We start from the raw sequence: 15,936 nt of genomic DNA, 5'->3' as shown, positions 1-15,936 counted from the left end.
TTGAACTATAACTTCCTCACAGCTTTCTCACACAGACCCATTGAGAAAGGGGATAGGGAGTGTGTGTAAATGTGTGTGTTGGATCTTTGCTTGTTTATGTCAGAAATTTTGACCTGGTGGAGCAGTCGTTAAGATTTATACTTGACTGTTTCCCCAAATTGCATCCTTGTTTCCTGGATACCTTTGCACTATTTATCTTTTTGTTTGTTAAGTACTCCCCAAGAAAGTGTAGATATATTTTGTTATAAAACTTTGAATTATCAAAAGATTTTTTCCTTCCTTTATGAGGTACAAAGTACTATTCAAAAACAAAGTTGCAAGTTGGAAAACAAGCTAAATTCTTACTCATTGTGCAGTTGAAACATGTTTTTAAATGCATGTCTTATACTGTGGCTCATTTGTAAACTTCCTTGGTACCAGCATGAGAGGTAAAGTTTGAAGTTCAGCCAACCCTGAGTTATAACATTCAGTCTTTTGAATAGTATGGGGAAAATTAATTGCCAGATATTGGATTAATTATGTCAGTCATTTTTCAAGCGGGACTGTAAGCTTAAATGAAAAGATCTGTAGCTCTTAATAGTTGCAAATGGCTGTGGACTCTTGCTGGAATAAAGACATAATGTGCAGGGTTCATTTTAAAATCTGGTTAAATAAAAATAGATCAAAACTTTTTTTTCAGATTGGATGACAAAAATATTGGTGAGACGTAGCCTCTTTGAACCGAGCTTTTGCACAGTGTGCATAGTTCCAGGAACCTTAGAACAGAGTTACAACGTATGATGCACTTCATTAGTCAAACAGGTTTCACAGCATCTTAAGACTGTTTGGTACACCAGCAATTTAAAGGGTACTTTCAATAAAAGCCTACAATCAATTACACACTTGGAATCTTAAAGGATCAATCGCAGTTTTTCCAGCGTTTCAGAAAACAGCTGTATTCAGTGCTTAATGAGATCACAGTGCTGTTATGATCCCTCGTCTTGTCACTTAGTATTAATAATTTGTTCTCGCGAAAGGCTATGAAAAGTCAGCTGAGCACATGTTAGTTTGATCAATTTCATTTCACTCAAAAATAATGGTAATCATACCATGTAGCTGCAAGTGTAATAAACTAATTTCAAAATAAGAGCATGACTGCGGTGACCATGATAACCTTCAGGCTACAAGCTGGTGTAATGGCAGTATGAAAGAAGTATCTCAAAGTAAAGGAAGGAATTAATAGGAATGAAATATATCCTCCAAAATTGTCTGGCTTAAATTCTATCTCAAAATAAATACAGGTGCCTTGTAACAAGAAGCACCATCTTATCTCAGTGCTTTAAAGTAACAACATCAACACAAATAGCACGATATTAAAACCTCCATCCTGTTTCCTTTGTCTTAAAAGATTTAATCATTTGTGCGCCCATGCCATGAGCACGTCATCAGATGACATTGTACTCATGCAGGACTGTTCAAAGTGTCGCTGTTACCCTATACAAAAGCTTTGATCTCCTGGGCTCTTCATATTAACTCAGTCTAAACAGAGCTTTCTAGTGTGTTGGGGTGTATGCTGCAGAAAAATTATGAGATTTCAATTATGTCTTGACATGATTTAAGTCTTAGACCTGCAGTTGAACTCAGTCTGGAAAAAGATCCCTAATTTTTTCATAAAAACACTATTTAAAATATAAGAATTTTTTAGGGTTTCAAAATAAAAAAAGTACAAAAGTTGACAAGTTTTGTTCTCACTAAAAACTCCTCCACACTGTAAATGATTGTGCTTTAAACACACACTCTTCACAGTCCAGCTGTCCCGTTCTTTCTGATCCTACAGCGACCCTGCTACAGCCACATGTACACTTTCAACGCTGTCCCCATTCTTGCTCTTCTTCGGCAGTGTACACCAGTGTTCCCCCATCCTTACCACCAGCAAGCTTTGCAGGTGGCCATGACACCCAAAACTCATCCTGGGAGGGTCTACCTGGCTCCCGGGCACTGACTGGAACAAATGGAGACATCTGCAGCGGCCTTTGAGGGTTGTCGTAACAGCTTGATGCCTTGGCTGGTTCTGTCAGTAATAAATAAATAAATATTCCAGGAGTCAGGCACACAAAATCTGTTTGGTCTGAGCATGCTCCACGACCCGTGTCTGAACCCTGAACCTCTGCTTAGCCAGGACCCTGACTGTTTATTTGTATGGCTTTCAGTCTATCCGGTTGCCACAGATGGTGAAGCGGTCTATCTCCAGCAAATCTTTCTTTTGCGTTCTGTGTTCAAGTCCTCCTTCTAGTCCAGTGTCTACGTTAATGATTTTGTCATCATCCTCCTCATCCGGCGTGGTCAGGAATGTGTCAGAGTCGCTTTTGGGGAGTGTGGGGGCGGCACTCTCTGCCATGTTGGCGGTCTGAGTAATGTGTGACGCCAGTGATATTCCTCCTTTATCGGCTGCAGGTTCTATTTAGGAAGAGAGAAAGGGTTTATAATAAGTAAAAGAAGAACACAGAGCATCAACATGTGGCACATGAAACTGGGAACACAGTAATGAGAACATGCTTTCACCTGGTTGTGGTTGAACTGACTTTGTACTTTTTTTAAAAGCCTCAAGATCTACATGTTTTTGCTGCATTTTTAGCAAACAGCACATAACAGGTCTGTTTGCCTTGGCAGAGAGCTTCTCCCAGCACTAGCTTACAGGGGCAGCAAACCGAACTCTTTCTTAGGTACTTAAGGGAAATAGATAAATGTATACTGACTACTACCTTGTGGTGGTACAATGTGAACATGTTTGGTGCGGTGAGCTCTGGAGTTGACACGACTGGAAACAGCTGAAGGTGGGGGGTCAAAGAGTTTTTCTTCCATGTCAGCTTCTTTGACAAAAACACATGACCTCCCAAGCAGAACAATACTGTTGAGCACCTTCAGAGTGATCATCCTGCTCGCAAAAACATGCACAAAAACATAGACAAACAATTTTTAAAAAGTATAGAACAATTACCTTTTGAATGGAATGTTATAAAATTAAGAAACAAAACTTGACGCTTACCCCAGATAAAACAGCAGCACACACATAAAGGAGAGAGATCCCTGAATCTTCACTGAGCTGGTTACTACTCTGATTAACTAGAAAAATAAATAGAGGAACATAAACACGTTTAAATATTATTTCTATACAATCTGCACTTAGTTATTTACAAAAAACAGCAGCAGACTGCTTCATGAAAAATTACAGACCAACAGGGCTAGAGGAAGTGGTATGAAGCCCATTCTTCTTGATACGGAGTCACTGTAGTCTGTGTAAGCCTAAAGACACATGAGAGACATATTCAATGCATGGTAGTTTAGAACAGTATTTAATCCATCTATCCCAAAACAAGGGCGGAAAATATGTTAAGATGATTATCAATAACTACAAAAACACATTTTAAATAATTGCTCCCTGTTGGCTGTGCTTTTCCCTTTGCTCAAAACCTCAATTCAATAAAAAACATCCAAACTTTGAACTGAATGTGTCACTTATCTACAGTAATTCCTGGGGTGTATACCCATCAATCCCACAAATAACTTTGATCTGTAGTTTGAGATGCTCGAACTAAGGTTTTCATGAAAGACATTTTAACATATTTCACTCACATTTTTCTGACGACTGCTGACAAGGTCGAATGCAAGGCTGGCTCTGTATTCCCCATAGACCTATAAAATGACACAGAGTAACACAAAAATGTTAAGCAAAGGGTATCTGAATTACAAAATGAAAATATAACTATGCAAGTCATTGTTTTTTTATTTAATGCGATGTGTTTGAGTAAAATACGAACTGGTAGCTGCAGGGAGTTTTAAGAATTTACTGATGAGGTTTGTGTTTTAAAAGGCAAAAAAACTCATGGATTAAATGTACAAAAACGTACCTGTAAAAGTGCTCTAACCATTGCTGCCTGTTAATGAGGTTTGTGTGATTAGGTGTGACAGTTTGGAGATAAAGGGGTTAATCCCTTCCTGTATGGAGGCTAATGTGTGTTGTTACATAACTACAACTTCAACTACAACTGCAGCGTGTTGGAGGAAATCAAAGTGAGGACTAAAGAATATGAAGTGGACAGAAGTCAAAGTCATGCTGAAATGAGAGAAAATGTTTTAACTGCTTTGACAGTTGGAAAAAGCTACAGGACATTTACATTTACAGGGCAGGAAACATAATTAACATAATGCCGTTTATAGATAACATCACATAAGGAGCAATTCTATTTCAATAATTTAAAACAACAACAATTTTCATAATATCAGTGCAAAAAAATTTCAGTTTACCTCCTGGTTATTGAAATAGTAACATTTTTAAGATTTTGTTTGTGGTGACAACTCAAGCACACCTGAATTATTGTTTGAGATCTGTGAAGTGATTTGAAGGTGTGTCAGTGCAATAAATTAAAACCCTTTTAAAATTTAAGCTTAACCTTATTAAAAGGATGAAATTTTGTTGGTGGATTTGTAAACAGTTTAAGCCTGGAGTGAAGGCAAAAAAAATCAAAGTAACTCAAAAAGTACCATGAGTTTAATTATTAATTTGCCTTCAAAATAAAAGATAAACAAGTACATCTTCACCCTTTCAATTTACTCAGGCTTTGGACAACTTCTCCATCACTTTATGGACATTTTTAATGGTGTCCATGTGCAAGTGTAAATACAGGCGATAAATCAAGTGCTCAAAGAGACCTAAAGCAATTAACTGGTTCAATATTGACACTGTATCTCCTTTTTACATCTCTGGAAGCATTGTTAGAATTAAAACTAGAAAAAAAACACAACAGGCATGGTTCCTGGGAGAAGTAAAACAGTCATAACTATCTAAAGTGGAAAGCTCTTTCTTTTGAGGCTGTGCAACAGTATATATTTTGTCCTTTTCATCACAGCCAGTACCACTACTCACTTTGTCTTAATCATATTTTTCTATAAAAGCTCTTATATTTGAGCACAAATACTCCCCGTCATCTATTCACAAACAAATTCATTTTTGTCAAAAGATTTAAGCCTTCTTTTATTTCTTATTTTAAAACAACAAAACAAAATACTCTTCATTAATTTGTCAACTCACTTCAGTTTGCTTAAAAAAATGCTACCAAAGCTGACGTAAGTGGATAACATCATTTGTCAAATCAGAGTTGGCTCTCTTGATAATAACATCATGAGACAAAACCATCAGTAATACCGACTTGTGATTAAGTTTTTTTGCAGCCAGAAAAAAGTAAAGCAATGAGTAGAAAGCAAAGGATTCTATTTAACTTCATACAAAAAATCATGTTTTCCTGATGCTAGAGAAACTTCGATGTGAACTGCAGTTCACTTGAGGTACATTTGTTTCATTTTTAACAACAACTTTCTGAAAATTCACTTTTTTACCTTTAAACATGTAAAGTTAAATCTATTTGAACTAAATTCCTTTGAAAAATTGTGGAGGTAATGATAGCTTCCTGGGGCATGTAATAGAAATAAAGTAATATTGGATCAAGGGATTAAACAAATCCATCTAATGAACAATGTTGTTTAGAGCACTGCAGTCATACTCGTGAAGTTGATCAGATCATACTTTAAACCTTTCGTTACGTTCTTCATGGTGTTCTGTCCTTGAAACAAAGTGCTGTGGACACAGCATCATCACTCAAAGGATAAACTGTACAGAGTATGAGGGAAGGACTCACATCAGCGCTGATGTCATTGAACTTTGTGATGAAGGCGTGCTTGACAACGTCCACGGCAACCTCTGATGCTATCACCATGAGTACATCAGGAAACAGCACCCACAAGTGGTCTACAAACAAGCACATCCAAAAATGTATCAGTGTTAAAACCCTGTACAGTAGCTGTAAATGTCTGTATCAGCTTAGTGGGTGCCTACACTGTGATATCAGAGGATGTTCCAGTTAACAGCAGAGTGAAAGAACTTATACTGTGATGTAGATAAAGCAGCTGTGTAAATCTCAGTTTATGTTGTCTGTACAGCAGTGTATGAATTACCAGGGTTCCAGGAGAACTGCTCCATGTTTCTCAGGCAGACGATGAGCAGGAGGATGTAGTTGGTGAACCTCTCTTTAATGTCTGTGGGAAACAAACAAATCAATCCTGGATTAACCTACTTTGTACTCACTGCAGCTGAGCTCATTTCCATAATTTTTACCTTCCACGAAATCACTAAGTTCAAATGCTGAGTTACAAAATGTTAACACACACAGCTGATTTTGTTGTCTGATCTAAACTTACCACTGTTTGACATCTGGAAGAGATTGTTCTTTTCAAACTTCTTGAACACGCTGCCTTTGATTTCCACAAACTGCAAAAGAATTACATCTGAATATGATGTCTGAAATGGGGCTGCATGCTGTTTAAAAGCAGTGTCTGTGTGCACTAAACTCACGTTGTTGGACATCATGATTGTAAGGAGTGACTTGTTATGGGAGTTGAAAGCTACGTTGAGAGTAGTAGCTTGAACCATGATGAGGATGGCATGGAGAACTGAAACGTGTGCTGAGGAAAAATCAAAGCCACTAGACATTGAATAATACAGTTATGCTGTGTGTCCAACTTAGCCCTGCTGATCTCAAATAAAATCGAAAGGTTTATCTGAGGACTTTCTCCAAATTACTGACCTAGTGTCTAAAACTTTCAAATATCATGGATAATGCCACAACTCTTATCAGTAAGACCTCTAAAATCTCACAATCAAAAAGCCCAATCACTTGGTATTCTGCTTAAAAATATACCTATTCACCATGGTCAACTTATTTAGCAACACTGAAATGACAACCCATTGCCTGATCTGGCTTATGACTTTTCAAAGCCTACAGTATAGCTCAAAATGACACCTGAAAATACCCAAACCTCCTAAATATAATCAGAGATATTGCCTATAAACTTTCTGCACATCAACTAATCTATATTTTCAGTCCTGTTCCACCATTCCCTGTCCTTGGTTTTCTCTTATCTCTTAAACAATAAGATCAAGTTCTTCTCAAAGAGGATACAGACATAAAGCACAGCCATGAGGAAGTGTGGGATCACTCCTATGTGTGCTCTTTTCTTCTCCTTTGGTTCCGTGGCTGTCCAGTACAGAGCGTCCAGGATGTCCTGGCCAAATGATGAGAACAGGCGGTCCGCCACCTGACACCCAGGCCGGGGACGAGAGAGCCAGTGAGTGGTTGGCAAAATGCACAGATCAACCAGTTATCAGCACGAGTAAAATATTTCTTAGTGTACCTCTAACATGTTGTATATGATGTACAGTTTGATGACAGACTGTCCCCGTATCAGATGGTACATCATGGAGTAATCCACATAGCTCATCATGGAGTAACACAGCACCATAATGAAACCTTTCAGCACATCACACACCTGGGCAGGCTGGAGCAGGCGGGAGCCACTGAAACACACAAACACACTTATTACTTAAGATGTAAAACTAGAAGAAAAGAAAAAGAAAAACACAAGAACAGAAAGCAGGCAGCAGTACAGTGATAAGCCTTAAAGTTAAAGAGAGCTGTGCTGCCCTCTACAGGTTAAGAACAATACCACACTGATTACAAACCTAAACATATGTGGATATGACCGTGAGATGCCCAAACTGTTATGGATCAGAAAGTTCATGAAAAGTATTCTGTCTGTTATATTTTCATACGTATGTATATTAAATGTTGGACTTAAAAGTAAAAGTGGAAATGTCTCTGTTTTTTATAACTCTATACTGTATCTTCCAATTGCCATTCAAAAATAAATTTACTTTTAGCACTATGAGAGAGAGCAAACCTCTGCTTGATAAATGACCCAACTATAATAAAATATCTCAAATAAAGATTGCTTTCTTTTATGCATTAACTTATAGGTTTTTTAATCTATTTACTGTATGTAAAAACAATTTCAGAAAAAAAGAAACATTCTCCTGTAAAGTAAAAATATTCAAATAATACAACTGTGACTTTTGAGAAATCTCTCACATTGTAAAGGAAAACTTCAAAGTGGTGGAAAGAACAACATTTAGAAATTTAAATTACTGTACAGGACATAAACACTTGAAAGCAGCATCCCTATGTCATACAAGAATGCAACCTTAAATTAAAACAATGTAACAACTAACGCTTTGTGTAATGTATTAGCAGTTTCTTTGCAATAACTTTTCTTTGTTCCATTCACTATTGATCAGGAATTAGATAAACTGATGAATTAGGGGGATTCATGTAGTTTTCATTTCAAATAATAAATAACAATAATACGTGTGTACAATACTTTACCCGAGACCACAGCAAGGCAACGTGATGAGACGTAAAAGAGCCAGAATCACCCTGAGGGGCAGTAGGGTGAACACATAGAGAAAAGCATCCAGGCAGAGGAAGAAGCCGAATGTCATTAACTAAAGAGGGAATGAAAGAACGACATCAACAGAGAGATGTAAATCTATTTATGACTTACAACAAAAATTCACCAAATTGTTCACTTTGTGTATTTTACCTTCTCAAGCTCCTTTGGGATGCGTAGGCAGGTGTAGACCCTCTCTCTGCGCTCCGTGTATTTGGCCTCGTTGTGTTCCAGGAAATAGCCTCTGGTGAGCTCGGTGGTAATAAAACGGACCAGGGACAGGTCTAGAGCCAGAGAAGGATGGAGATAAGGACACCAAAAGAGGACTTTTCGTGGAAGTTTACAGTGTGCCCTCATTTCTCATTGACAAGATCCATAGATTGTCTTTTAAGCTTGTAACAATCTGATTAATCTACAAAGAATTCACAAAATTTCATTGCTCCTGTCTCTGACAAACACACACCTCAGTGACAAAAATATCTTCAGCCTGGACATTTCAAGGCTTCCTTCATCTTGATCTCACCGGAGGTTGGAAATGAAGCATTCATTCACCATATGCATTAAGATAATACCTTTACCGTCGGACCTAACGCCTAAGCACAGATGAAACACACTTATAGACATGCAGCCTGAGTTATACTGCCACACCAACAACTGAGAATGGACAGATTCTTTCACCATTGGTCACTTGCAGCGAAAGTAGCCTAGGAGAAATCTGAGTAAAGAGGGAGACCGAACGATGGATCAAGGGTGTGATGTTTGGAGGTTGTTTTGTGAGAGCAACACACCATATAAATGTAAAAATAAATTCATATTGACAGACCTTCTTTATGATGCATTGCAAGATATCTGCATAAAAAAGATTCCACTGAATCTCTGCCAAGGTATTCTGAAGCTGCAGCATGTGACAGCCTAGCAACATAAAATTTGTCATCCATCTGCATGTTGTTACAGAGCATCTCATTTCAAGAATTTCAATCAGCTACTACACGGCAACAGCCGTCACACCTCTGGGAGAGTTGCAGGAGGAATTTTAGAGACTGACTGAATCTGCTCCTGTTCAGTGAAAAGAACATTAGTGTGATCAGTCACTGGCGATGGCTGATATAGCCTGGCTTACAGGAGGAGCTGAAATCCCAAAGGTGGTGGAATGCGTTAAGGTCATGGCTTTGTGCAGGTCACTGCAGTTCTTCCAGGCTTATGTGGGAAATGTACAACTTTATAGACTTAACTTCATGCAGAGGGTAAAATAAAGGTTAAAGCGTGAAAGGATCTTCTTTGAAATGTTCCCAAAAAGCTTGAGAAACACTGCTGTAGAAAATATCATTCTATCGTCCTTGTAGCATTAAGGTTCCATAGGAAGGAAAATCTTTATACTTTGTTTTGTAGATGGTGTAGTACATCGTACTGGGGTGTGCAAAACATTGCATTGAGTTGTGAGGTTTTCTTCTCTCTGGTAGATATCTGACTAGGATTGGTTTAAATGTATTTGTCTGCAAGCCTTATAAAATGGGACACTGAGGTTCAAAAGGACAGGTCGAACTCATAATGCAGTAAAAATTGTCAAATATCTGCCTCTACTGCATTACCAGAGAAGAAAATCTTAAAATCTTACTAAACTTCCTGCTGAAAAAAAAAACGTCTGTTACAAAACAGCCTTTGTTCATCAATACATTTTAATTTGATTTTAAAACAAAAAACTGTAAAATGCTTAGATTTATTACAGGCGCAGATACAAATGTTTATTTTGACTAACGTGGACTACATGTCAGGCACTGACTTACGCAGGGGTGGCAAAAAGTAAGTGTGCAAAAGTTTTCTCTACTTTGCCAACTATAACACAACTATCTAAGTCCACACCTATATTAATATATTGACTCTAAAAAACATGGCTGCAAATTTATACTGTCTTTTACTAACTCTTTCAGGACTAGTACAATTTTACAGTTTCAAAAAAGGAATAACGCCACTTTAAATTGAAAGGAAAACGACTCGCCTGTGTCAGCGCAGTCGAAATAGCCTGAAGTTTAGACGTTTTGGGTGGTGCTCAGGGTGGCTCACTTCGTAGGGGGGCAGTGCCACCCCTGAGCCCTAATCTCGACCCTCCCCTGAACATATACATGCCCGGACGAAGAGTTCATAAAGGTAATTGCACACAGGTGTCTGTATAGTTCAGACCAAAAACAGTATGTACCCACTCCCAAGCGAGACTAGTGCGCCTGCGCAGAAAAGCAGCACGTCTTACTCCTGACAGAGAGGTGGCCTATTTACACTCCGGTATGATTACAAGCGGCAGTGTTGTTTGACTGACAGTCGTGATTTCCAGTACCAGTTATAATTTTGTTAGATGTTTCACAATTATAAGCCTAAAGGAGCCAAATTTAGCCCAGTCTTTAAAAAAACAGTAGCTGGGGTAACATAGTGGGAACTCGAAGCAGCGACTAAAGCTGCAAATTCTTCACTAAAACTGCGAGCTCAGGCAACACTGCTACTCCACATGATCAGACTTACATTGCAGCGCCACAGTAGTTAACATAATACGTTTTCCTGACGCGTAAACCAAAAATAATCATCCGACAAGCTAGCTAACGCTGTCAAACTGGAGTCTGCTGCTGCTGCTGCTGCTGCTGCTAGCTCTCACCTGACAGGTTACGTTTCTTGCCCATACTGCCGCCATTTTTATCGTTGGCGCTAAGCGTCTCCGTAAGTCCGTCTTTCTCCTTGTTCCTCTCTGTTTTGGCAGTCTTTCTGTTCATCTCCCTGTCCTCCTTCTCCTTCTCCTTCTCCTCTCCCAGACCTGACGACAGCGAGTCCGCCATCTTCGCCAAATGGTCTTATCCGCTGCCTGGGAGACTGACAACTGCGTAATATACTCTGACGTCATTACGCACGCCCCATAGTATTACTGGATAACCAGCAGAGGTCGCCAAATAACCCAGTTAGTATATTTCCCGCCTCATTTGATTAATTTGATTGATTTAATAAATTATGAAAGACTAATTGGCAGATTTTTTCTTCTTCAAAGACAATGAAAAATAACCAATTGCTAAAGGATATAGTATCAGAGGATTACAATATGCAGTACAAAATTACAAACAATAATAATCAATTGATATCAAATTGGACATAAAAAGTGAAATAATTATAAAATAAGGTATAACAATAATAATTAATACATTAAAAATCTCAATCAGTACATTCTTTATATAAGTACTTAAAATAAGGAGAAGTCACTCTTATATTCAGTTTCAAACATAATCTTATCTTAAAACTGATAACTTCTCATAATCAGACTTCTCATAGAAATTGTTATATTTTCTTGTAGTTGAACATAGTATGTACCATGAGTTACTTTTGGTGTGGAGATTAAAAAAATTATGCAATCTTTTATCTTGTAGCTATATATTTTTTCTTTATCCTTTTAAAACTTCACCTATATCTTTAATTAAATCCATTAAAACGTGTTTCCAAAACCCTCACTCAAGTCTGTGTTTAACAGAGAATGTAAATAAAAGCAGTAGGAATTTATGTAAATTTAAGTCAATGTGATTTTTTCTAAACAGATATTAAGTTAGGGATTTATTTGTCATCACTTAGGTTTTAAAGAGAATATTTTAAAAGCCATTTAGTCTGCCATGCTTACAAAATTTTATGGGACTATACATGCACCAAGGTACAGTACATGCTGTACACAGTGTGCAGGCAGGGGGAGGGATGGGTTTCAACAGTGGCCCCAAGCTCATTTTCTCCTTGAGGCGCTCTGGTGCTCAACTGCTTTTCCTGCTTGAAGGAGCCGTTGTAAAAATGTGCAGCTGGGTCTGCAGTTTCAACCCTTAAACAACCCGCTCTTTTCATTTTGTTTTTATTTAGTGGTAATGAAAAGTCATGGTTTTATCGAAAAAGTCAATGCCATGGTGAAAGTGTACAAAGCACCTTAAAACTGATTTGGCACAGGGGTTCAGTGCTAGTGGATACTCTGCTTAAGCCATGCATGTAATCACAACTCAGTGAAGCAAATGACAGCAAATCCGATGTCAGACACTGTGCTTGGATTAACTTTTTTGATCCTTTATTTGGGTGTAATCAAGATTTAAGATTTAAAGCTACATTAAAAACTGGAATCAAAGCCTGAATCAAAATGTGGTTTGTTGTCAAGTATGTTTATACAAGAAATGAGATATCTCAAAGGGTTCTGATGCATAGAATACAGAGTACAAGTGACAAATCTTGTGCAAAAGTATATCACATATCAACTATGTGATGTGCAAAAGTACAGAAAACATATTTCTGGGGATGCGTTTTTGTACAAAGAGCATTTTGGCAGCTCTGAGGGCCCCCAAAATTTGCTTGAACAGCATAGACCAACATTTTGTCAGAGCTTGTGAAAGATAAGATGAGATGCCAGACTTTAACTCCTTAAAATCATCCGCCTGTTTAATCCTTACTTGACCTTTAAAAAGATTTTTAATGAAGCACATCTTTTATTTTGAGACCATTAATTCTGCCTGTATGACTTTGTGATTTCTTTAGGGGCATCAACCATGATACATTTACTGCTCAAAAGGTCAAGTCACATAGGTTAATTTACACTCTGACACCCTCCATCTCTCTCTCTCTCTCTCTCTCTCTCTCTCTCTCTCTCTGTTTATGTGTGTGTGTGTGTGTGTGTGTGTGTGTGTGTGTGTGTGTGTGTGTGTGTGTGTGTGTGTGTGTGTGTGTGTGTGCGTGTGCGTGTGCGTGTGCGTGCGTGTAAGAAAGAGAGAGAGAGAGAGAAAGAGCAGGATCCAGGCGCACAGGGCAGGGATAGAGTTTCTCCCGGTGGTAAGAGATCTCTTTGACCACTGTAGATTCGGTTTCTCTTCCTGTGACTCACGCATCCAATTAAGCAGTATGTTTTTAATCAAAGGACAGACTTTCCTAAAACAACTATGTTTATTTTTTTCTTTGAGAAAACAGAGATAAACTGATGGTGATCCCCGGCTGTGCGTCGCGCTCGCTGCCCGGCGTCGTGTTACCTTCCTCGGGGCAGCATGGGCTCGTAAGATGCCTACTCTGTTGAAACGGATAACCTTCTCCTTGGCCTCGGTGCTTTGTGTCGGCTCCGTGGTCCTGCTGGTCGTGGCCCTGTCCACTGAGCGGTGGGTGACGGGACGGATCCTGTGTAAGACCGGAGCGGAGATCGTGAATGCATCACACCCAGAGCTGGAGCAGTTCATCGGGGATATTTACTACGGTCTGTTCCAGGGAGGAAAGAGCAAGAGGTGTGGGCTTGGCAGGAGGAGATCCAAAATATACAGTAAGCTATGAACCAGATCTCTGAGTCCCGAGTCTGTTCTTCTGATACTTTTGAGTCAGTCAGGCTAAAAATTAATATAGAAATCTCCAATAAGCTTGATGAAATAAACACTTTTACTTTATGTGGCACAGAAAAGTACACTTCAAATATTTAATGATTTTTTGTCTTTCATAAAGAGGATAAAAAGATCATTTCAGGTCTTCTGTGAAGGTGCTTCCTGTTGCACCAAAAGCAACATAAAGTCTTCCCGATGTGCAACATCTGTTTATAAATTATTGTATGGTATAACATCAACAAAGAAATGAATTTGCTTAAGATTATTCAAAGTATGAGTGGTTATAATAGAAATGATAATATTAAATAAATATAGTTAATGTAAATCATCCAACAATGTTAAATGATAATGGAGCTCTAAAGTTGTTGTCATATGGGAAAAAGATCATTCTCTTATCCAAACAAGTCTTCATTCTGTTGGAACAAGATGAATATCTTGTTTTAAAATAAAAGAAAAAAAAGAAACATAGGTTGAAACCTAGCAAGTCTTCATCTTACAAAAACAAGATAAGTGTCTTGTATGCATATGATCAATATCTTGATCAAAGCATTATTATAAGAAATCATTAATTTTTGGGAACAAGTTGAATATGTGAAAACAAGATATGTTAATTAGGGGAATAGAATGAGTATCTGGTGAAACAAGATGTGTGTTGTGGTAACAAGTCTGCGGACACAAGACACAGATCTAACTTAATTTTGAGCACATAAGACAGGGTCCTCTTGGGAAAAAATGTTGTCTAATAAAGTCAAGATAATAATGCTGTAATGACAAGTTCTCATCCTAAGCAACAGGATATGCAATCTTACAACCTGTTCTTGCAATGATTGTTCACTCTATTGTGTTTTGAGATTAACCAGGCACTGATATTTATGTTTAGCTCCAACACAGTCACCGTTGTAGTTCATAGTTGATCTTTAAATTAGATAGCAGAGCTACAAAAAAAAGGACCAATTTTCAAGTCACTCTTTATCTTGATGCATGAAGTCTAGTATGTGAAAGGCTGACAGCTTGTAGTTTTGTCTGTGTTAACTTATATCTGTGTGTTCAGTTTTTCCAAAGTTGGTGCGAACATTGAATGGAGGACTTCACATGATGGTGATCCTCTTCTTGCTGGTGGCCGTGGGCTTTGCCATTGTAAGTTTGTCATTCTGCATCTACAATGCACGCAAAGTCCCCTACCAGAGCATTAAAGGCCACAAAGGACTCTACCTGTGGAACTTCATTGCTGGTAATGTCAAGGTCAACTTGAAATCCTGATGTTTCACTCTTCCATCTTTGTTTGTATTTTCTCTCACTCTTTTTTCTCCTACTAACTTTACCTCATTAATTTCCTCCCATAACTTTCCACTGTCTCTGTTTTCAGCTCTTTTCGGCGCCCTGGCCCTGCTGTGTTTCCTGGCAGCCTTGAGGCACCACAGTCTGACCGAGCGGGTGGCTAATTACCGTGAGAACCTTTTTGTGCTGGTGGTCCTGGAGGACAGCCTGGACTTGTCCTTCTGGCTTGGCGTAGGCAGCATTGCAACTCACTTTGCCATCTGTGGAGTTGTTGCCATGAGCCGAATCAAACTGCCCAAACCAGAGATCAAGAAGCCTGAGGAGCCAACCATCTCCTCCCTGGACCTGCTCTACTGACTGACGTACAGATGAGCTTTGCAGCTCATTTTTGAACCACCAAATGTTGACTGAATCAAATCACAAAGACTTGCTGCAGAGAAAATCAGCACTGTGCCAGCACTCCCTCACTTGAGCAACTTTTAGGCTGAACTCAACATAACCTGAATGTAGCCTCATTACTCACTTCTCCCTTTTGCAGTTGAGTTCATTAGCTCCAATATTCAAAAGTAAAGAAGATGTTTGATAACAAGCATGTTATAAAAGATGCATCTAAAAATTAACAGTTGAATGCAATACATTGTGTATCATGTGTATATTCTTATCATGGCTGCAAAATGTGAGCATGTTTATTTGTTTTTCATAATATTAAAGTACATTATCAACAGGCCTGTTTTTAATGACTAAGTGACATAAGGATCAGGTCTTTGAGCTTTGTCCAGGGTAGAAGACAGATCATATATCTTCATGAAGGATAACAACTTTTACCAGAATTATCCCTTACATGTAGCTTTTCCATACATAGCAAAAAGCAGCACTGTTCATCATTAAAAGACTTAAGTTAGTCCTGTTTGTCTGCAGTATCTGCAGTATTTCTGCAATGTTGATGTCCTTTCATTGGCTACATGACTTTAGAGGAATGCATAAGTTTTGT

The 15,936-nt window shown here is 38.4% G+C and overlaps 2 protein-coding genes across 4 annotated transcripts; one reads left to right on the top strand and one right to left on the bottom strand.

The window, feature by feature from the left end:
• Positions 1–1,557: 1,557 nt before the first annotated feature.
• Positions 1,558–11,135, bottom strand: tapt1b (transmembrane anterior posterior transformation 1b). Its single transcript, XM_074690309.1, has 14 exons — positions 10,958–11,135; positions 8,470–8,600; positions 8,253–8,371; positions 7,225–7,387; positions 6,993–7,128; positions 6,386–6,483; positions 6,232–6,301; positions 5,989–6,069; positions 5,673–5,782; positions 3,613–3,672; positions 3,214–3,282; positions 3,026–3,102; positions 2,742–2,914; positions 1,558–2,436 (listed from the first exon to the last, which is right to left on the bottom strand). The coding sequence occupies exons 1-14, from the start codon at positions 11,133–11,135 to the stop codon at positions 2,186–2,188; spliced, it is 1,716 nt and encodes a 571-aa protein (XP_074546410.1). The 3' UTR covers positions 1,558–2,185.
• On the top strand, positions 11,120–15,667 carry clrn2 (clarin 2). Of its 3 annotated transcripts, none has more exons than XM_074690338.1 (5): positions 11,120–11,254; positions 13,081–13,137; positions 13,273–13,612; positions 14,719–14,898; positions 15,034–15,667. In XM_074690338.1, exons 3-5 carry the CDS (start codon positions 13,360–13,362, stop codon positions 15,300–15,302), a joined length of 702 nt encoding a protein of 233 aa, XP_074546439.1. In that variant the 5' UTR covers positions 11,120–11,254; positions 13,081–13,137; positions 13,273–13,359; the 3' UTR covers positions 15,303–15,667. The 3 variants fall into 3 exon arrangements, with proteins under 3 accessions (XP_074546439.1, XP_074546421.1, XP_074546431.1); XM_074690320.1 differs by having other exon boundaries at positions 13,266–13,612; XM_074690330.1 differs by lacking the exon at positions 13,081–13,137 and having other exon boundaries at positions 11,190–11,254; positions 13,266–13,612.
• The last annotated feature ends 269 nt before the right edge of the window (positions 15,668–15,936 follow it).

The sequence above is a fragment of the Halichoeres trimaculatus genome, unplaced genomic scaffold (genome assembly GCF_033239565.1).
Source record: "Halichoeres trimaculatus isolate MK-OKI-2021-1 unplaced genomic scaffold, fHalTri1.1 fHalTri1_scaffold_2, whole genome shotgun sequence".
NCBI classification, from domain to species: Eukaryota; Metazoa; Chordata; class Actinopteri; order Labriformes; family Labridae; genus Halichoeres; species Halichoeres trimaculatus.
The sequence above is the reverse complement of the archived record's forward strand: the minus strand, read 5'-3'. Positions and strand labels throughout refer to the sequence as shown.

Bases quoted from the DNA above. Each gene is read 5' to 3' on its own strand.
- tapt1b (XM_074690309.1), bottom strand. From the start codon at position 11,135: ATGGCGGACTCGCTGTCGTCAGGTCTGGGAGAGGAGAAGGAGAAGGAG. The intron at 7,129-7,224 runs GTACACTAAGAA...CCTGGGTGTCAG, and splicing joins TCATATACAACATGTTAGAG to GTGGCGGACCGCCTGTTCTC. The intron at 3,103-3,213 runs GTCTGTAATTTT...TTATTTTTCTAG, and splicing joins CACTTCCTCTAGCCCTGTTG to TTAATCAGAGTAGTAACCAG.
- clrn2 (XM_074690338.1), top strand. From the start codon at position 13,360: ATGCCTACTCTGTTGAAACGGATAACCTTCTCCTTGGCCTCGGTGCTT. The intron at 13,613-14,718 runs GTAAGCTATGAA...CTGTGTGTTCAG, and splicing joins GAGGAGATCCAAAATATACA to TTTTTCCAAAGTTGGTGCGA. The intron at 14,899-15,033 runs GTAATGTCAAGG...CTCTGTTTTCAG, and splicing joins CCTGTGGAACTTCATTGCTG to CTCTTTTCGGCGCCCTGGCC.